Source organism: Gopherus evgoodei, chromosome 7 (assembly GCF_007399415.2).
Source record: "Gopherus evgoodei ecotype Sinaloan lineage chromosome 7, rGopEvg1_v1.p, whole genome shotgun sequence".
Taxonomy (NCBI): Eukaryota; Metazoa; Chordata; order Testudines; family Testudinidae; genus Gopherus; species Gopherus evgoodei.
The window spans coordinates 35,480,267-35,501,853 of NC_044328.1; the positions used below are offsets into that span (position 1 = coordinate 35,480,267).

Sequence of the window (21,587 nt, forward strand, 5' to 3'; positions counted from 1 at the left end):
CCAAATATCTTGTGGGCATGTGCAAACAGCCACACACATCCAGTTAAGAAAAAGCTCATAAAGCAATGATCTCATCTGGAATGCTTGGGGCAGTTTGATTTTCATAATGGCTCAGCAATGCAAATGTTAGAATGTGGTTTTTGGTCTCTGTTTTTTACTACAAGCCTAATGGCAAAACAGTGTTATCCCATCCAAGTGCTTCTCTACTAGAGTCTGCCTGTGTAGAGAACAGCTGGCTACAGCTGTAAAATCCTGCCATTCCCTGGGAATAACTTTTCAATATGTAAGTAGAAACCCTCATTTTGATCACTAAATGTAGCAGTGGGGTTAGCTGTGGGACATAATGCAGCAAACTATATCAGAAAACATGTCTAAGATGTAAATTTAATGGACCAAGTTTGTCCAGTGAGTTACACAAGGGAAGAATTGGGCCTGGAATTTCCAGTGATTTAAAACTCACATGAGAAGAAAAAGAATTCCAGCCCATCAACACTGTCTGTCTACAAGGGATTGTTGTTACACTGCAGCTTTACAACCAGTGCAGAATTAAAGCATTTCTACTGTGCCTTTACATAACTATGTGCCCCAGAGAGCCAAATGAGAATGCCCTTCAGAACTCCTATTCCCATTAGCGCTATTGATCTACTGGAGTCATCTATTTATATGCCACTTTCAACAGCATTTGTGGCAAAGTACAGCAACTCGTGTGTTTATCACAATCATTGTTATTGCTTTTGCCAAATAATCTTTAGCTAATGTGAACATGAAGGCAGGGGTTTTCTAGAAACCTCCTTTCTATAACTGGCTGCTGTCTCCTTAGCTTTTTATGCTACTTTGTATGTTGCAGATGAGTGTCTCTGTCACTGCTCCAGTGTCTCAGTGCATTTTAGCAGTTATCCTGAAGTTTTACCATGTTTATCTTACACAGCTGAATTCTCCTCCTGTTTCAGGAGTAGTGCAGTGGAATGCAGTGGAAAAGACCTGTGGCCACCCAGATCAGAGGTTTTTGTGCTGAGGTCCCTATATGGTTCTGCTAGACTGAGAGATGGATTTGAAGTTTGTCTCTGCTCCTTGTTTGGGAAGCTAGTGGGAGGGGAACAGGCCAAGGGGCTATATAACCAGCAGTTTTCAGCTTCACAGTGTACTGTCCCAGAGCAGCTATCCCCAGCCAAGCACTCTCAGGGTAAGTGGCACTGAACCAACAGTTTGACAGATTGCAGGAGAACTTTTATAAACAAAGAAAAAGCAAAAAGTGTTCAGGAGGTTGTATTATTCTTCTGTAACTTGTCATGTATTTCATATTAAAATTGCACCAATAAACATTCCAATCATTTTATATTTTAGTGCCTTTTTTTTTAGATATTTTATAGTCTTGGAAAAAGTTTAGTTCTACCAAGTCATTTCATCTGTCTCATCAGCAGTAAAATAATATTAAGAGGTATATTTAAAATATTTACATGATTGGAATTATGACAGCATTTCTATTTAAGCACACTGGGCCAAATTCACCCCTGGTATATCTGCTTTGGATTCAGTGGATTAAATTAGCCCATTGGATGTAGCTATAGGATGGGATTCAGTTTATGATTTCTCATGGATGTGTCTTAGTGCTGTAGACTTACTGTACGTTGGTATGCCGGGTTAGAAAAGGTTATTGGAAACATGCTTTTAAATGAGATAAATATGTGAAAGATGGTGATATTGGTATCTAGCATGATATGATGATGGTGATGTCTATTTACACAGAAAACTACCCACAGTGTAAAACACCAAGCATTCTATATAAGGAATGGATTACAGATAGAATGTTTCTTATGATTTTGAAATCTTTTGTCAGTCTTGTGTGGGAGGGTTCGGGGATCAGGTTTTTCTCTCTCTCTCTCTGAGCAGAAAGCATGCAGCAACAAGGTGGGTAACAACTAAATCCATGTTTTAATCACCTGAGATGTATAGCGCATATTTACCTTATTCCACAATGTTGTGTTGATTGCTACTGTAGAATGTTACTGCCGCACTCGATGGCAGTCCTGAGCTGAAAATCAGTGTTTGGCAGCAGAGAGTACTGCCTGAAATCATTCAGTTTTGATTTCTTCAACTTTGGTGCTTTATTACTAAATATGGTTTTCATTTTGAGTCCACTAAGCTCAGAAATGTAGCATTTCCTTCTCCCTTCCCCCAAGTGATTTTTGGCACAGTACTAGTTTGCATTGGTCTGAGCAAACCCCTGACCTTGAACTCTGTTCCAAAAGCAGACTTTTGAGAATCTATTTCCTAATTAGGAAATGATTTGTTCCAAACTGGGCTGTTCATGCATGGTAGATAAGTCGTACTCCATTAAGTGAATGCTTAAACATAAATAGCTCTTGCCCCTAAGAAATGCATAATTGTGTACAACTGTAAAATTCCTCCCTTTTTCCCCAATACATAAAACCTAGAACATTTCAAGTTAGCATTTATGTATCAACTTTTCTTCTGGCAGCCAGCATCTATGCAGCATTCAGTAGCTGAACTGGGCAGTGTCTCCTGGATTCCTTTTCTGCACAGTGGCAGCACAAATCGCATTTTGGGGAAATTTTCCATTTTTCGCTCTTTAGTCTGTTCTGCTATTGAGGGCCACCCAACATAGACTCCACTTCACCTCAGCAATTAATCACTTCAACCTGACTCCACCCTTTCCTACATTTCTAACACCCCCGTTTCAGAATTTCTTAATGAACATGTGCAGTCAGCTGTGTCTCTTCCTGTCCCTGTCTCACTTAGCCCTCAACACATTTTTGAAACATTTAATTCCACATGTAGGCCTTTGCAAGCCAAACAGTGGGTCCAGAGCTATTCAGAGGATTCTCCCTAACAATATGAATTGCTGACAAACATGTCTCTGCAGCTCTGCACAATGCTTGTTTCTCTCATTGATTTCATTCAAAATACTTCAAAGCATTTTATGTGTCACTTTCCTGACAACATGATTTTAGAAAGGGAACTAATTTCAGTGGTATTTACTCCATCTGGGAACCATGGCAAAATAAACATGGATAGTAGCAGAGAGTGATCTTCTGCACAACTTTGAAATGAGGCTGCAGTGTGTTTTGTGGCTGTTTTAAATGAAGATGTCTATGATTTCCAATTTTAATTTCAAGGAAGGACGTCTTCACTGAAGCACTAGAATACTGTTAGGAAAGTTAGGAAAGTATAATCACTTTCTCTTTTTAAACAAACAATTGTGTGTATGAAATGAGTTATCCATCTTAGCCCTGTTTCTAGTCTCCACAACAAAAATGCCACAATAATAGTGGTTCTCATCTGACAACATTGTTGGCAAACTCAAGGAAGCCCATGGCAAGCTACCCTCTCACCCTTAGAAGTGTTCATCCACAGCAGGGGGTTGACCTGGCGATGGGTAGCACTGGGAAACTTGCACTGCCCCTTCCTGTACTGTACTTTTATCTCTAAAGCTGTCAGTCAAGCACCTTTTTTGAACACTGAATGTATACACTAAAATATAAATATATGAACCATCCTCAAGCCATTAAAACTCCATCTCTCCTAGATCAGACTTCCTGTCCTTCAGGGGGAATTCCATTGAATCACATTGAATTCCTGGGGGTTGTTTTGTTTTTGTTTTAAACACCCCCCCTTCCTGCAGAGCAGGTGGAATATGAGGCTCCTGCACTCTGAGATTAACACTCTCTTTTGAATCCTTACATTGTGTATTAATAATGTTCTTATTCCTACTGGATGTCATGTGTATCCTGACTGTGGCAAGTCCACTTCATGCAGCAGCCCCTGTATTTTGCCTGCAGAATTGTTTCATTGTCTGTGTGTTGTTTTTGTAGAGCTCTTTTTGTCTGAAAGGCCTGCGGACATTGACACAGAAGATGTGTGAGGAAGAGGACAGCACTGCCCTGGTTTGTGACAATGGATCAGGACTTTGTAAGGCTGGCTTTGCTGGGGATGATGCTCCAAGAGCAGTTTTCCCTTCCATTGTGGGTCGTCCCAGGCACCAGGTGAATTATCAGTTCAACTATTCAAGCACAGCATGAGGGTTAAACAGAATGTATTAGAGATAGTAGTGACTCAGTTCCTTTTCCTGGAGCACCCAGCTCTTCCCTGAAAATACTCACCAGCCCCAGTCCTGATTAGTTTGATCTGGTGAGCCCACAGAGTCAGGTATTGTAGCTGCAAGTCATTAATTTGTATGATATTTCCAGATATTTCCAGATAAAATAAGACCATGCAGGCCCTGCAGGTGTACATGCCTGAGTTAGCTCTGATCTTTTGTCTGGTGGAGAAGTCCTTTTCCCAAAAGTTTTCAATATCCCTTCCTTTTCTCCTTAGCTCTGGATCATGTAGCCCATGATCTGACCTTGTAGCTGAAAGTGTTCACACTCTTCCGGGTCTCCTTTTGTTACTATGAAAGAAGCTAACAGCACATGGCATTTGAGATACGGCTGGTCTGTGTCTGAGACAGATTAGCTAGAGTAAAACAAAGTGGCAACTACTACCCGTTTTGACTCTTTTTGTGCTTATTATACTGGACAATTCATTGCATGTGTTGTTGGGTACCTTGTAATGGTTTAAGTGCCCAGTATCATGGAGAGGATGGGTGAGAAGCTCCAAAACGAAGTGCCGGAGACTTCCACAGCATGAGCAAGAGGATGCTGCTGTGCCATCCCTGGGAATTCCTTTTTTCCATTTTCTTTTTCTTTTCATTTTTAAGTCGAGGCTGCCTAGCGATCATGCAAATAGCGCATGGCATTGTAAGCTCTTTGTGAAAAGGACCCGATATACCTCTACATTTGCACAGCACTTAGAACAATAAGGCCCAGATCCTGCTTGAGACCTCTGGGCACTAGCATACTGCAAATAATAAATAGTAATTCAAATGCCATTTTCTGATCAGTGTACTGATCATATTCATTGCTCAAAAACAGATTAGTCATAATGAAAATAAGTGCTTGCATGCAATTGAATGCAGCTATTTAGAATCATCCACGTCCTGGATCAGCTCTCAGACTGTCTCCTGGAGCTACAGACATCATAGAACACAAGATCAAAGTAATCAGTCTCCAAGATGGATCAGTCTGAAAAACAGAGGGGTTGGAGTATGTAATTATCAGGCTCTGACAAGAACACAATATAGTAAAGGCAGCCAACTGTGTTTACATTTTCAAAATTGCCAACATTTTTAATAGCTAGTGATAGCTGTTCTTCCACTCTGGAAAATACAGATAGGCCCTTGGGTAAATTTGAAAGATATACTGTTCATTATTTACCACTAAATGGCACTATGCAGAGTTTTTTCCCTCCAGATGTTGTATTTGGTTGAGTGATAGTTTCTTCCATGACTACTACTTATGAATTGAATTATTATTTAAAAGCTCATCTTTAATTTCTCTACATTGTATTGATGATTTTTATATTAGGCTAGTGTTGCTTACTCTACATACTTAATTATAATAAGAACATGAACTCCAGAGCTTTATAATATTGAAAGGCTATTTTAAAAAAGAGTAATAGCTTTTTTTCCATTCAAAATTCTGATCTCAGATATTTGAGGAAAATAAAATACTATTACAAGATGTAATTTTTGCATTAAAGATAAAAGTAATACTCCCAAGATTAGTAGTCAATGAATGTTTTGTAAACTTGCCAGCAGTTAAAATAGCATACGTTTATTTCACAGTTAGTATTCTAATTGCTTCTTAGCATCTCTCACTGAGAGAGTCACATTCTTTATGTAATTTATTAGGGCGTGATGGTGGGTATGGGTCAAAAAGACAGCTACGTAGGGGATGAAGCTCAAAGCAAGAGAGGTATCCTGACCTTGAAATACCCCATAGAACATGGTATCATCACAAACTGGGACGACATGGAGAAGGTATTTAAACATTTTGTTTACTTATATCACCTGTAGATATAATTACCTGGGTGCAATAGCAAAAGATTACAAAGTAATTTGAAGGTTGAAGTGTCATGCTATCCAGTAATATTGTATTTTATTTTTGAATATTGGAGCTGATCTAGTAATAATTGACATCTATGCACCACCCCAGAGCTAATCAGTGTTAGTTATTATTTTACTCTCCAAGATGATGTGTACACCTGGCTAGTTATTGCAAGGTATGTGAATATTATACCCATTTTGTAGATGGGGAAGCTGAGTCAGAGAGGTTGACTTGGGTAAAGCCATGTGTGTCCCGATCCTGCAAAGCATTTAAACTCACTCATGACTTTGAAGTCAGTAGGACTACTTATATGAGCAATGTTATGCATCTGCTTAGCAGGACTGGGGCCCTAATGAGTCAATTGCAGAGCCACCATTCCAATCCAAGACTTAGTGCCTCTAGAACCAGATCTGTTGCCACAGACTGTTGAAACTTATCTATAAGATGTTGATGATGTAGCTATTTAAAGTAGTTCTACAGAACTAGAGCAGTTTGGAACTCTGCAAGCAGTACAACACATCATAAAAGTGCTCTGGCCTAGACAGAAGTTTTCCTATTGGCTTTAACAGCAGAAGGATCAGCGCTTTAGCAAGATAATGACACTTCCCCAATTCAAAGGCCCTAAGTGTAAACTGATCTGTGATCACCAATGCTTTGAAAACAATTTATATATATATTTAAAAAAATCCTGTTAACGGAATCTGCTTGAATAAAAGCAAATCGCTTGTGGGGCTAGTCACAAATTCTTAGGAAACACCTGACCTCAGAGAAATTCTACAAACAAGAACAGGATGTATTCACCCATGAAATCTAGTCTTCTCCATCTGGGAAATAGTTTTCAGTAGCCCTGTTATCTACTGAACGGTATTACAGAGCCATGCAGATGTTATAGATAGAGGCCAACGCCAAAGACACATTGAGGAATATTGGGAAACTGGATTTAATTGCAAGGCTATTTTAACTCCAATCTTTGCTGATGGGCCAAATTCATTGGATCCTAAGGTGTGTCCTATTTTACCAATGTTGCTCATTAGAAAGAATCACGAAATTACTGGAGCAAAGAACAGTGTGTAAACACAAAAACTGATCATTGTCTGTATGGATACCACTTTTATTATAGTTTATTCCTCCTACAAAGAGTCACATTGCAGTCTCTAAGTTGCTCATGTAAATCTATTTTCATGGACCTTTTCCCTTGCCATCTGGAGGTAGAGGTTTTCTTTCCTTCTCTAAACGGACAGATGGCTAGTGTGAAAAAAATAATTAATCCAAACAGAACTGTGTTCCACGTTGTTTCAGTGGATGCTGTTTCACTGTGCATTTTTCTCCAAACCAAAAATAATATAAAGGTCTTTATCTGCTTTTTGAAGCACAGTGTATTTATTTTGTATTAACTTAGGAGCCCCAAAACTGATTTACAATAAGCAAAACATTATTAGTGGTAAAACCTGAAGTAGGTTGCAGGTGCTGATCACTTAGCTTTCCACTATGAATTCAGTTATGTCCATCCAGGATAACTGAATGTCAGATATTGTTGGCCAATTTCTGGTGCTGGAAGCACTTGTAGCTGTGGGGCGTGGTATGTGGCTGGAAGTAACTGTGATGCTTATGGACTGTTGGTTGCTGATGTTTCTTCATGTTGTCTTTTCTTACTGTCTCCAGATCTGGCATCATTCTTTCTACAATGAGCTGCGTGTTGCCCCTGAAGAGCACCCTACTCTGCTTACTGAGGCTCCATTGAATCCAAAAGCTAACCGAGAGAAAATGACCCAGGTAAGCATACCAGTATCTGAATACAATATGATCATTACTGGCTATTTAGAAAGGTCAGTGCTTCCCTTCTTTGCAAAGCAGGTGACAAATGGGGATGCCAGGTAAATTAAGAGACAAGTAACAAAGGATACATTTTCATACCTAGAGAATCACATGAACAGAGATCACTTGCATCAAAACTTCCCAGTAAGTCAATTAAATTAATGAAATAATGTTTAACCTTACAGGAGCAAGAGCATTCAGAATAAAGGTATTATGTACTCATTATCTGCTGTGCTAAAACTCCATTAAACCTAGTCACTTTTGGGTTACTATGTACCACCGGTCATACAAATTTGGAAATTGTAGTTAGGTACTGAATATAAAGTAGCAGCCAGAGCTCTGAATTTCTATCCTTTGCCCTGGTTAAGTTAGAGTTCCTAACCATATTTTTTGAAAGCTATAACATGGTGAAAGGACCAAAACCCAAACCCCTTTCTGACACTGTAATGGCATTGAGAAGCTTCCTCTGAAATCATTTCAATCTCTGTGGATTCTGTATAATTTTTATATGATCATTACAATTATTCACAACAATTGTACATCATATGTTATTGATATTCATTTTAATAAAATAGTTACGGAAGGGAGGGCAGACAGAGTGGCTAGTTGTCAAATTGTTGTTTGTACTATTGTTGAAACTGTGTTGGTCCCAGAATATTAGAGAGACGAGGTGGGTGAGGTAATGTCTTTTATTGGACCAGCTTCTGTTGGTAAAAGAACAAGGTTTTCAAATGCTTTCAAAAGCTTGTCTCTTTCACCAACGAAAGTTGGTCCAAAGAAAGTTGTCAAATTTATGTTTCTGTAGTTTAAACTTTTTTTATTAGGTCATTGAACAAGCGTGTTCAAGTTGCTACATTTCAGCTTTTAAATCTTTTTTTAATATGAAAGGCTATTTTAAAAAAGTAATGGCTTTTTTTCCATTCAAAATTCTGATCTCAGCTATTTGGTGAAAATAAAATACTGTTTAAGTGATGCTGTGTGTGTGTGTTTGTGTGTGTGAGAGAGAAAATGCACACATGAACGAATCTAGAATAGTTGGTGTTCTAGCCTACATGTATAGAATTTAGACATTATACCCCTTGATTTTCTCCCTACCACTGCTTGCCAATAATCTGTACTAAACTCCCTTTTCCCTTTTCTAACAAGTTACTTACTGTTTGTAATTTTAAAAAATGCCTATAGCTACAGTGATTTGCTATTGTTACATTTCAGATAATGTTTGAGACCTTCAATGTACCAGCCATGTATGTAGCTATTCAGGCTGTTCTGTCCCTCTATGCTTCTGGACGTACCACAGGTTTGTGACTTTGGGATTTTGGGGAAGGGAAAATGTGAAATTTAAACAGTTTTTAAAAAATGGAATCTGAGGTTAACTGACATCTGTACTTCTTTCTCAAAGGGATTGTACTAGACTCTGGTGATGGTGTCACCCACAATGTGCCAATCTATGAAGGCTACGCCCTGCCCCATGCCATCATGCGTCTGGACCTGGCTGGCCGAGACTTAACCGACTACCTCATGAAAATTCTCACTGAACGTGGCTATTCCTTTGTGACTACTGGTAAGGACAATAATAAATGAGAAGATTTGCTTAATGTGTAAAATTTCTGATAGCTTTAAAAGATCAGTGGTTGTTCTTAGAGCTGCAACAGAAGCATAAAGAAATTGAGCAGAATATAAAATACCCACCCAGCATTACTGAGAGAGGATTTATTTTCACAAGTTGTTTGGAAGAGTTGGTAGGGTAAAGTGATGGACAATCTGTTAAAATGCATGAATCTTTAACTCCCATTCTAAAGTCTTGAGTCCTGCCAACAGCTGAACGTGAAATTGTCCGTGACATCAAGGAGAAGCTGTGTTATGTGGCCCTGGACTTTGAAAATGAGATGGCCACTGCTGCTTCTTCCTCCTCTCTGGAGAAGAGCTATGAGTTGCCTGATGGGCAGGTGATCACCATAGGTAATGAGCGTTTCCGCTGCCCCGAGACCCTGTTCCAACCTTCCTTCATTGGTAAGTTAATTGATTTCTTCTCTTGGTAAATTATGTTAATAGCTCATCCCTTTAATTCCTATCCATACCCTGCTCCACATTCGTTTACTTAGAGTATAGCATACGGTGCCTATAGATGCATATGTTCTACTATATATTTTCAGTTAATATGTATCTAAGACTCTATATTATAATAGCACCATTCATGTAAAGGAGTTTAATGTCAAGGCACAGTTCATCAGCTAAGTAATAAACACTTTCAAAATAAAAACAAAAAATACTCATTCCTGTTCTCCTAGATAGAGATGAACATCATTTCATATATTGCACAGTCAGCTACTGTGCTTTAATAGCCTTGGACCAACAAGTCACTCTCCAGCCCATTAGTAACTAATGCTTTTAAAAAAAACATTGAAGAGTCTAATTCGGATCTGGCTTAAGTGGGCGAACTATCACTGGGGTCCTAGCCACCACAGCAGCTCAGAACTTGGCCTGAAGATTTTATTTCTGCTTTGTCAGGATCATTGTTCATTGATCATTGCTTCCCTGGGACCCCTGCCACTTCCTATAAAACCATAGACACAACTGGAAATTCAAATTTCACTTCTGTTTTCCTTCTGTATCATAGGACCATTAAATGGAAGCTGTCAATACCTGCACTTCTGACCCTTCCTGGTCTCTCCAAATGTCAGGTTTAAATCTCTCTTGGGGTGGAATCATGGGATTCTTCCACTCTCAGAACAGGCTCTGGGCTGTGCTCCCCAGTGGTCAGCTGTGATTACCTTAGCAGATGTGACTTATGTTCCGCACTGCTAGTCTGCTCTCTCCAGGAGCAATGACCATGGTACCCAGTAACCAAGCAGCCCCCTTAAAGCAAAGTAGTATTTATTTAGAACAAAACCATTTAAGAAAAACTAGTCTTTCAGCAGTAATCAGACTTGATGAATATCTTGCTTACCAGGTGTCTATCCATCTTCCACATGGGGATCCTGGTCTTAGCTTGCTATAGACCCCCTAAGGCCCATAGGAGCTGGATTACATAGTCTGTTCCCTTTACTCACAAAAAAAATTTCACTCTCCTTTGCTTCAAGGAGAATCCATCTAAAAGCTATTCATTCTTTTGATTACCCTCCTTCCCAGAGAACAAGCTATTTAATTGTTTGTAGAGCTTTGATATATATGTTCCTCCACACTGGCAAAATTGGTGTGTAACTTTGGGTTGGAGACAGGAGGTAGGTCCATTGCATTGTAATTTCCCTCCAAGTGTTTGCTAGGAAATGGTAAGTTGTGTATATTGTGTTGCTTCCCTGCTTCTTTTTCTCAGAGCCCTCTATTAAGGTAGATCAATACATTAATGCAGGAAAGTCTTATAATCCAATATACAATAACTTCACCTCACTGATCAGGTCATACAGTGTTAAGAAAATTATTACATCTCCATATGCTTTCATCATCTTAGATTGTAAATTCTTTGGGGCAGGGACTGTCTTGCACCTATTTTTACAGCACCTTGCACAATGGGTCCTGATCCTTACCATGGCCTCTAGATGCTACTGTATATAAATACTGAACGATCATAATTTGCTTTGACTGTATTTGCCCCCTTTTGTGTTTGCTTTTCATAACTACCATAGGACAATTAGTTTATTGGCAAGAGCAGAGTTTATGCACAGAGCAGATTTTAAGCAAAATTGGAGACTGCTCTTGGAAAGTGAGTATTGAATTTGTAAATACAAGGTTTTACACAGGAAACCTGGTGCTAAGAATTACTCATCCCATCAGGAAACAGAAACAGTAAAGTAATATAACCATGTATTTAAAAAATAGCCAAGGAAGGCTGTACTTCCTCTCAGAGGTGTTCTTTAACTAGGAAGTGTCACTATTGTACTTTCAATGTGCTAATAGATGAAAGAAAATATCACTTTAATTCTTATGTACACTGGCTGTCTAAACTGGAGTATATTTGGTGTTGTGCCTTAGAAAAGAGGCATTAGCACAATGTCATGCTAGTGAACAGACTTGAGTATAGGTTGCCACAAAACCAAATGGAATCACCTGTAAGTCTTGTGAGAGGGCAGGATTCCCAACCAGCAATAATAGTGTTACACATCTAATGTTCCTAGGACATACATAGAGTTTTTTTAAAACAAACAATTCTGGTAAAGCTGTAAGGAATTCTTATTGTCTGTTCGAAATTGGATGGAAAGCTCTAATGGAGACTCTACTCTTCTTTCATTCCATACCCTTTGGTTTCTTGTTTGAAACAATTATACAAGCAGCCTGTGCCCCAAATAACTTCTGACTTATGGCCTGGTCTATACCTAAAAATTAGATCAGCCTATCACATCACTCAAGGCTGTGAAAAATTTCACACTCTGTGTGACCTAGGCAGGTTGACCTAACCCCAACTGTAGATGCAGCTGGCTTAACAGAAGAATTCTTCTGTCAACCTAGCTACCACCTCAAAAAGGTGGATTAACTACATCAGTGGACAAATCCCTTCCGTTCACATGAGAAGTGTCTACATTACGGCACCAGAGCTTCAACACTGTAGCTGTGCTGCTATAGCATAGCCATATTCTAAGGGCTTGGCTACACTTGCGAGTTACAGCACAATAAAGGAGCCCTGGGTGCTGTAGCTCACTACCCGTCCACACTGGCAAGGCATATAGAGCACTCTGACTCCACGGCTACAGCACTCCTGGTACTCCACCTTGGTGAGCTGAATAACGTTTGCTGCGCCCCCGCTGGAGCGCCATGGCACCACTGTGGATGAGGTGTTGCATTACTGCGCTCTGATCGGCCTCTGGAAACGTCCCATAATCCCCTTAAATCAAGTGGCCATTCTTGTCATTGTTTTGAATCGCTGTAGGAATGCAGATATGCCCTTTGAAGGTTCCGTTTCTGACAGCCGGGAATGCTGTGTGAGAGAGAGAGACTTACAAGACAGCATGCTGGCATACTCTCAGCCCCACAAAAACCCACTCTCTTTCACCCCCCCCACACACAACACACTCCCTGTCACATTCCACCCCCACCCCTGCATTTGAAAAGCACATTGCAGTCACATGCATGCTGGGATAGCTGCCCATAATGCACCACTCCCAATGCCGCTGTAAGTGCCGCAAATGCGGCCACACCAGTGTGCAAGCAGCTGTCAGTGTGGACAGACTGCAGTGGTTTCCCTACTGCGCTCTCCGAAGGCAGGTTTAACTCACCGCGCTCTACATCTGCAAGTGTAGCCATGCACTATAGTTTAGCTAGCAGCAGAATGTCTCTGCACAAGCCTTGGTGACTGGTGCCTTCTAAACAGCAGCTTCTATTCATTTTACTTAATAGTTTTAAGACTATTTACTTACTTATTGCTTATTCTAAACCTTCTGCTATTTTTTCACAGGCATGGAGTCTGCTGGCATTCATGAAACTACTTACAACAGCATCATGAAGTGTGATATTGATATCAGAAAGGACCTTTATGCAAATAACGTCCTGTCTGGTGGTACGACAATGTACCCGGGTATTGCTGACCGGATGCAAAAGGAAATCACTGCTCTAGCTCCCAGCACTATGAAAATCAAGGTACAGCACAATTATCTGTGGGCAGATTTTTGCAAAGATGTGCGGGGGCGGGGGGCAGAGGAGTTCAGCTCTTTCATGTGCATATTTTCTCACGTAATCACTAATACATACCCTGCTTGCTAGCAAAAGGCGAGTTTTGCCACCCTGATTCATGATGAGCTGTACCTTACTCTGGGCTAGACTGTAACTGTATAATCTGCCCTGAATAAGGGGTGGCAGGTAACTGCATTGCCCCAGAAGAAGAGCAGAGAATGAATTGTGACTGAATCCCAGTTCCTCCCTTGTTCCCAGCATGGAGTAAGTTACAACAGCCCATTGTGTGTAGGAGCTTACTCCCCCCGTGTGCCTGGCCAGTGACTGTCACATACCAGATTGGGCTCTGCACAAAGTACAGCTGAGGATGTGGAGCTGCCCTTTAAAGCCAATAACCTGGTGGTTAGAGCACTTCCTCAGGATGTGGGAGATCTAGGTTCAAATCCTCCTGCCTGATGTAGAGTCAGGATTTGAAGCCAGGTCTTCCACCTCTCAAGTGAGAGCCCTAACCACTGCATGATGGGATGTTCTGGGGTGAGTCTCTCTATCTCACCAGTTGAAGACATTCCAATGGCTAGTTAAGGATTTTATACCCAGTGGAGAAGGGGCTGGAGCTGGGGTCTCCCACATCCCAGTGAGTGCTCTAAGCACCAGACTATCGAATCAATCTTGCTCTCTCGTCCAGTGGATATTTAAGTATTTTATACAAAGTGGGGCAGCTTCCACGGTGGGATTGAGACCTACCCAGCACACTCAATAGACCAGTAGGCAGAGCACTCATCCAGGTGCAAGCCCCTGCTCTACAGAGTGGGGATTTAAAGCCAAGCCGCCCACATCCTAGGTGACTGCTCTAACCACAGGGCTAGTGGAGGGAGGGGCAAAAGCACCAGCTTTTTTATCCTCCTCTGTTTTTCTTACAAAAGGGCTGGCCTGGCTCAGGCACCTAACTGCAGAAGGGGGTTCACAGCTGAGAATCCTGACTGGAGGGAGGTGCTGCCCTCCTGTACAGAGTTAGGCACCTAATCCTTTTGAGAGGCAGGGCTTAGGCGACATCCAGCTCGCAGCATTTCTCACTGGCTAGCCTAGGCTGTTCGTTTTTCACATGCTGGATTCTATGAATCTCTTTGTTAGGGGACGAACGCACCCGCTGCAATGTACAGGGAGCCTGGGTGCCTAAGCCAGGGTTGTGAATTCCCATGGCGGCAAGGCACCTAACAGTTAGGTGCTGAAGTGATGAGCCTAAGTCCTCCTTATGAATCCCACTCTCAGGAACTTTAGGAAATTTTACCCTAAGTTAACATATTTCCCACTGATGCCAGGAGTCTAAAGACTCAAAGACACAGCTATTGCTTTTCCTGCGCTTTGATCAGGCCCCTACTCAGGAGTGCCGGAAGTGTTCTAGAAGTGTGGGCCGGGGCCACTGGTGCCCCAACTGTGGCCTTGTCCCCATTTCTTCCCTTCCCCCCAAGGCTCCACTCCATACTGTCTCTTCCCTGAGGCCCTGCCCCCTGCTCATGCCTCTCCACCTCCTCCCCCTGTCGCTCGCCCTTAAGGCAGGTAAAAAGTGATGGGACCATGGCCTCCTTTTCCCCCTCTCCTCCCATTCTGGTGCCCCTGTCCCTACCAACCTTTTCTTTCAACTGATCACTTTCTTTACAAAAAAAAAAAAAAAAAAGAGTTTCTCTCCTGGCACCACAATCCCTCCATTCCTTGGCTCTTGAAATATCATATTCTCTATGGCATCAGGAAAGACAGTGTGAGATCCACTGTCCATCCCTCTGCACTTTCAGGATTGTCCCTTGATATATTTCCAATCCATTAACCAGTTTGGTGTTAAATGTTTCAAGGATTGTAGCTTCCCCTGCTTTGCTTGCAGTCACTGGCACTGCTTTGACTGGGAGGGCGCTCAAATTCTCAGTCTCAGCTAGGGTCAGACTATACACTGAGTGACTATGAAATATTGGCCCATAACTCACGTCAGGGACGCCCCTTTTCCAGAGGGGTTCCATCAACATCAGTATCACTGCTTAAGTCGCTTTGTCACCAAATATGTTTACCCCATAACACAAGGTGGTGTTTTTCCTTAACAGATCATTGCTCCTCCTGAGCGTAAGTACTCCGTCTGGATTGGTGGCTCTATTCTTGCCTCCCTGTCCACCTTCCAACAGATGTGGATCAGCAAACAGGAGTATGATGAAGCTGGCCCATCCATTGTTCACCGCAAATGCTTTTAATCTGCTTATCTGTATATGTATTTTTCAGCACATTGCTGTGAATGTATTCAGGAATAAATACGTTCTTATAATTTCATTCCAAAATCTTTCATAATAATGGCTCTGATTGGATATGATGTATTTTTTTTGAATAAATAGTAAATATGTGTCTAGTAACTTATTTTATTTTACAAAAGGGTGTGGGCTCTCTTGGAGGCTTCTGAACGGGTTTCATCTTCATTCAAGTGGTAATGTCACAATACACTTAAGTACCTGTCCCAGGCTTTTTCACATTTAGGCACCTAAACAGAAGACCTGATTTGCAGAGATGTTGAGTAGCCCCAAGTAGAGCCATCAATTTGGTGTCCCCACAACAAGTTGTAATCTTCTGGTCCCCCACCACACTGTAGCTGTTAGTATTATTGATTAATACACACAGGCTTTGTATGGGGCTGACCTATTCTTTTAGCATCTGTGGTGCGTGTGTGTGTGTCAGCCAAAGCAGGGGCATTGCTCAGAAAGGTACTATCAAGGTACTGTCTTCTCTACAGGAGCTAAGCAGCCTATTTCTGAAGTGTCTAAGCCAAGGGTCGGCAACCTTTCAGAAGTGTTGTGCCAAGTCTTCATTTATTCACTTTAATTTAAGGTTTTGTGTGCCAAAAATACATTTTAACCTTTTTAGAAGGTCTCATTCTATAATATATAACTAAACTATTGTTGTATGTAAAGTAAATAAGGTTTCAGAATGTTTAAGAAGCTTCATTTAAAATTAAATTAAAATGCAGAGTCCCTGGACCAGTGGCCAGGACCCAGGCAATGTGAGTGCCACTAAAAATCAGCTCGCCTGCCGCCTTCGGCACCCGTGCCATAGGTTGCCTACCCGTGGTCTAAGCTGTGGCAATCAGGGTGAACTGGGGCTTCAATTCAGACCAGGTCACTAGGTGGCTGGACTGACTACAGCAATATTATTTTAGTGCTGTGATTTTTTGTCTACCTCTAGAACAAGCAATATAGGTTAATCACATAACATTTCCTTGGAATCACAATCTGAACAGCTAAAATGATTGATAGTTCTCGGTTTCCTTTTGGTGAATTTTATTTGCAGCTGATTTTTGACTATTGGTTTAGATGAAATAAATGTTGAACAATTTTATGCTCACTGGATCTGAGAAAGCTCAAGCCTGAGTCAATGACGCTGTCAGGAAAGTGCACATGCAGTGGTATTATAGCTCTGTCGGTCCCAGGCTATTAGTAAGATAAGGTGGGTGAAGTGTGGCTTTTATTGGCCCACCTTCTGTTGGGGAGCGAGAGAACCTTCTAAACTTACGCAGAGCTTGTCTTCAGGTCAGTCCTCTGTAAGCTCAAAAGCATGTCGTTCTCACCAACACAAGTTGGGCCAATAAAAGACAGTACCGCCACAACCTTGTCTCTGGAGAGTACATTTGTCAGCTATTGGTGAATACATTTCTCAGCAATTTCCAGGGAGCCGCTATAACTGTGCCTTACAACGAAGTTGGGAATAATAACTACATAACACACATCCCATCAAGGGCACGTCTTTTTTTTTTTTTTTTTTTTTTTTTTGTGTGAAGACCGTCATTAGCTGAACAGATCTGAGGCATGCACTGAGTGACTAACTCTCTCTCTCTCTCTCTCTCTCTCTCGTGGATTCAGATTACATTTTATTTTTGCTACCCTGCATGCCCCCTCCCTCACCTGACCCACTTGTTAGTCTCTGCCAGCTGTTAGGCTACAATCTCAAAATCAAGCCCTAGCTGGGACAGGGCTGTCACTATGTCTGTACAGCACTTAGCACAATGGGCTCTATCATAAGGCAGGCCATGCTGGATTCCCCCTTGGTGGTTAGGTGTGACACCACAGACAAGCACTGCCTTGATTTCCCCGCACACAGGGTAGAAAGACCTTTAAATAACATGAATGCCCTTTTGGAGGGTCTCACTGATTAATAGCAAGTTCATTTTACACCGTTGCTGGGAGACTGTGGCTGTCTTAATTCTGTCTGTCACATGAGTCCATTGCACTCCTCTCTCCAGGTGCCTCTTGACTCAAGCCTTTGCCCCAGGAGGAAGGTCTGCACGTGGGTAGAGCCCTTCTTTGGAGTCAGGCATCTGCGGTGGACTGTCAATATCTGCTGTTCCCTGCGGCAGCATCTCTAAGCTTCCTGACCCTGTCTAGGGGATGTCCCTGGGCTGACAACTTCAGCTCTGCCTCTAGGAGACTCCCTTCTCTACAAGCAGCTTTTCCAGTTGCCCCAGGCCAGGGATGGCTAAGCTGCAAAAATACCACCCACAGCTGGCCATATCAGCTGATGTGGTTTCATGGGGCTGGGTGTGCAGCGCTGTAACCGGAATCTACGTTTTTCAGGCTCAGGGTGGAGCCTGGGTTCTGAGACCCTACAATGGGGGAGAGCCCCAGAGCCAAGTCTCCAGCATGAGCCCATCTACCTTGAAATTTTACACTCCCAGCACAAATCAGCTGCAATGGGTCAGCCCCAGGTTGTTTATGGCAGTGTAGCCACATCCTCCGCCAACAGGAACTCACTCTCTATGCTCCCGGCTCTGCCCTCATAAGAGCTCCTCCTCGCAGGAGGCTCTTGTTTCCTTGAGAATCGCCTTCTAACGGAGCTTAGGTAACCTTTATTAGATCCAGGTGCTTGTTTTCTAATAATTAACCCTTACTCAGAAAACTGGGGTAGTCAGTGACTCCCAGATGTCAGCAAAAGGCAGTCACAGGCAGACCGGGCCATGACTGCCCCGAAAGGGACCAATTTTCCCATGATAGGCTCCAACGTGTTTGGCCTCTATATGGTACTGGAATATAAATGTTAGTAGGAGGCATGGTGGAAGGGGCAGGGCCATCTTGATTCTCAGAACAGCGTCTGAGTAGGACTCTAAGAGGAGCAGATTATTCTAAGTAGGACTCTGAGACATGGCCGGCGCTACCATTTAGACAGCCTAGGCAATCACCTAGGGCGCCAGAATAAATGGTGGGCGCTGTTTTGCCGGAGGGGGCGGCAGGCGGCTCCAGTGGACCTGCTGCAGTGGCGCCTGCAGAGGGTCCGTTGCTCCGCGGCTCCAGTGGACCTGCCGCAGTGGTGCCTGCGGACGGTCAGCTGCTCGCGCAGCTCCAGTGGACCGCCCGCAGGCACGACTGTGGCAGCTCCACTGGAGCCACAGGGCGGCAAAATTGCCGTGTACCTAGGGCGCTCAAACCCCTAGCGCTGGTCCTGCTCTTGAGAGGAGCACATTATTTTGTATTCTTCTTCCTAACTTCAACCCCCAGACCCATCTCTCAGCTATCTCAAAAGTCAGCTTGGGATGCTCAACAGGCCCAGATGACTATGCTTTGTCAACTACTGGAGTACATCTGACCTAGTCAACCCCTAGACCACAGGAGTTGCATACATCAGCTGAATGTGTTTGTCAGACTGCCTGTGAAAGGCCAGGGTTATAGAACACCATTGTTGAAAAAGCTGTTGCACAGAAAATAGCTGATGACAAGGACCTTGATCTCAGCAGCACTGTACATGTTTTACCAGTGTTGTTGTTTGAAGCTCATTTTATTGTTGTATCATATTATTCAGATACATGTACAGCTTTTGTTTTAATTCACTATGAACTCTGTCTTGACAGAACAACAAAACTCGAAAAATGGCAAGAGCAATAAATATCAAATCATTAAATCTAAAATGTATAAATATAATACATCAGTAATTGCTGAAAAACATCATTGGAAAATCCGGTAGCCATTTTTCTACTTGGGGCATCTGTCTGGTAGGCCATTTGTCTTCCATCAGCAACACCTCAGATCCAGCACAATTATTTTTGTTTCTGTCCCAACTACATGTTTACATGTCTGTAAAAGAAATCAACCCATTATTCACTGACAGCAGCCAATGAAGGTAATATATCATTTGAATGTCAGACAAAATTGCATGAGCACCAGGTCCAGCCAAAACCAAACTAAACCATAAAAGAGCTATTCCATATACTGTATATTCTTTCTGCTTTCTTCTCGGTGACTGCTACAAAAAAGTTACTTCAGTGGTCCCAGTACTTTCTAAGGTGCTGAGTAACAGCCTGGATATCAACACTCTCCATTTAGCAATAGAACAGTAAACCACTGGCAGTGGCACTGCAAGTTCTTTCATATGGTTCTGCCAATGTGCCTCACCCCTGACCAGCTCTACCACCATGGCAAAATGGGTAGTTCTGACGTTATTTGTATTCACATCATGATGTCTTTGCTGAGACTGCTAATAAGAATGTCAACCAGTGTTGTCAGTATGGTTTTGGAGGCTTGCTGTAGCCACAGACCTAAAACCCACAAACCATTTCATACAGGCCACAAGCACCCATTAGATGGCAGCCACTTTTGTACATTACCAAACTGGGCTGGACTCCAATGAAATATGTGGTTTGGGGCTTCCTCTTAAGTTTCGAGCCTGTTTTATATAGGCACAAGTTTCTTTGGCTCCCAGGTTTGCCTGTTAACATGTACAGGGTTAACTTTGCAAGCATGGACTGAAAGTTTAACAGAAAGTGACTACAGCTGCAAAAGGGGCCATGTGTTCTTTAACGGGAATAGTGCTGAAGGGTTAGATTTTTTACACAGGCTATCACTCTTGTGCTCTCAGTTATGTATCTGACTAGGCTGCCTGTAGTTTGGCTGGATATGCAGGGAAAAGGGGGAGCTGGGTGCCCACTATTCCTCATCTAGGACAAGTGGGCAGAGTCTATACTCCTGCCCCAGTAATGCACCAGCCAGCCAAACTGAGCTAGTTTAAGATGTGTCAGAATTTTCAGCTGATATAAGGTCAGCTGCCATTTGCTACTCCGATGGGGGAAGCGGAGCTGGACCTGTGCCTTTCGGGGGTATTTGAGGCAAAATGCCTCTGGAGTTTCCTCTTACCCCCTTCGGTTCACTCATGATTGTGCTTAAAGATGTAATATAGCCCTAAATGACTGAATATGTTTGGAAACAGCCAAACACTGCTAGCCATAAACTGGCTTCAAAACATTACCATTATGTTCTGGTTCACGAGAGTGTGACGCTGGCAGACTAGGTGCCAGCTCATGCCAGGGCCCCATAGGTCTCACTGACCACTGACAAATGCATAGCAGGAAAGCAGTCTTGCTCACCCATGTGTTAGTATTGTTAAAATGTTTAGATTTTTTTAAAAATGTGTTAGGCTCTATGAAACGCTCATAAGTTGCTGCCTGCATTCATCTCAAACAATATCTGTAGTCCATGTTTAAGGTAATATTTAAATGTTTGCTTTGTAACTATAGAAGCAATTGCAATGGAACTTCAAATCCCCATAGGCAGAAAAGAAGCATGAACTAGTGTCAAATACTAGTTCGTCACAAGAGATGTCATCTTCTGTCCCGCAAAAGGCGGCCCCATAGACACCAGCTGATCCATTGTGCAACATCGGTGGACAAGAGATTGTGGATTGCTCCCTCCACGCACATGAACAGGAGGCTTGCATGAGCACAGCCCATCAGCTTTAATTCCTGGGAAGGGGAATAAAACCCCTGTCAAGAAGAAATTATCTTGATTCTGCTTGAACTATGAAGGGCAAAGTTTTTTAATTTAAGCAAAAGTGGCCCAGTGGTTGGCCTGGATTAGCCCTAAAGGACATAGCTTACAGCAGCTTTTCATATCCTTCTGGAACCTAAGACTAACTCATTTATGTGTGTATGTTTACCTGCTTTAACCTTGTAAAAAACATTTCTTTTTCCTAGTTAATAAGTGTTGGTTAATTTATTATAGAATTGGCTACACGCATTGTCTTTGGTATAGGATCATTAGTGCAGTTGACTTGGGGTAACCTGAATGTTATTTTTGGTGTAAGAGACTCTCTCTCACAAAGGAAAGCTTACCGGAGTGGCAGGATAGATTGGAGTACCCAAAGGGACTGTCTGTGACTCCACGTTAAGGCCTGAAGCATTCACACTTGATCTTTGGCTGGTGAAATCTAAGTATAGAA

The 21,587-nt window shown here is 42.2% G+C and overlaps 2 protein-coding genes across 6 annotated transcripts in view; one reads left to right on the top strand and one right to left on the bottom strand.

The window, feature by feature from the left end:
* The first annotated feature begins 1,101 nt into the window (after positions 1-1,101).
* Positions 1,102-15,679, top strand: ACTA2 (actin alpha 2, smooth muscle). 2 transcript variants are annotated; one of them, XM_030569023.1, is made up of 10 exons: positions 1,153-1,183; positions 1,891-1,908; positions 3,834-4,004; positions 5,750-5,878; positions 7,608-7,718; positions 8,973-9,057; positions 9,160-9,321; positions 9,579-9,770; positions 13,147-13,328; positions 15,452-15,679. In XM_030569023.1, exons 3-10 carry the CDS (start codon positions 3,876-3,878, stop codon positions 15,593-15,595), a joined length of 1,134 nt encoding a protein of 377 aa, XP_030424883.1. In that variant the 5' UTR covers positions 1,153-1,183; positions 1,891-1,908; positions 3,834-3,875; the 3' UTR covers positions 15,596-15,679. The 2 variants fall into 2 exon arrangements, with proteins under 2 accessions (XP_030424882.1, XP_030424883.1); XM_030569022.1 differs by lacking the exon at positions 1,891-1,908 and having other exon boundaries at positions 1,102-1,183.
* Positions 15,680-19,154: 3,475 nt separating this feature from the next.
* Positions 19,155-21,587, bottom strand: part of STAMBPL1 (STAM binding protein like 1) — a 42,707-nt gene continuing 40,274 nt past the window's right edge. For all 4 annotated transcript variants that reach the window (XR_004001374.1, XM_030570819.1, XM_030570817.1 and 1 more), the window contains one exon: positions 19,155-19,450. Coding sequence is in view for 2 of the 4 variants with exons in the window: in XM_030570819.1 (XP_030426679.1) it covers positions 19,388-19,450 (63 nt within the window). In the remaining 2 variants the exon portion in view is untranslated. The remainder of the gene's footprint in view (positions 19,451-21,587) is intronic.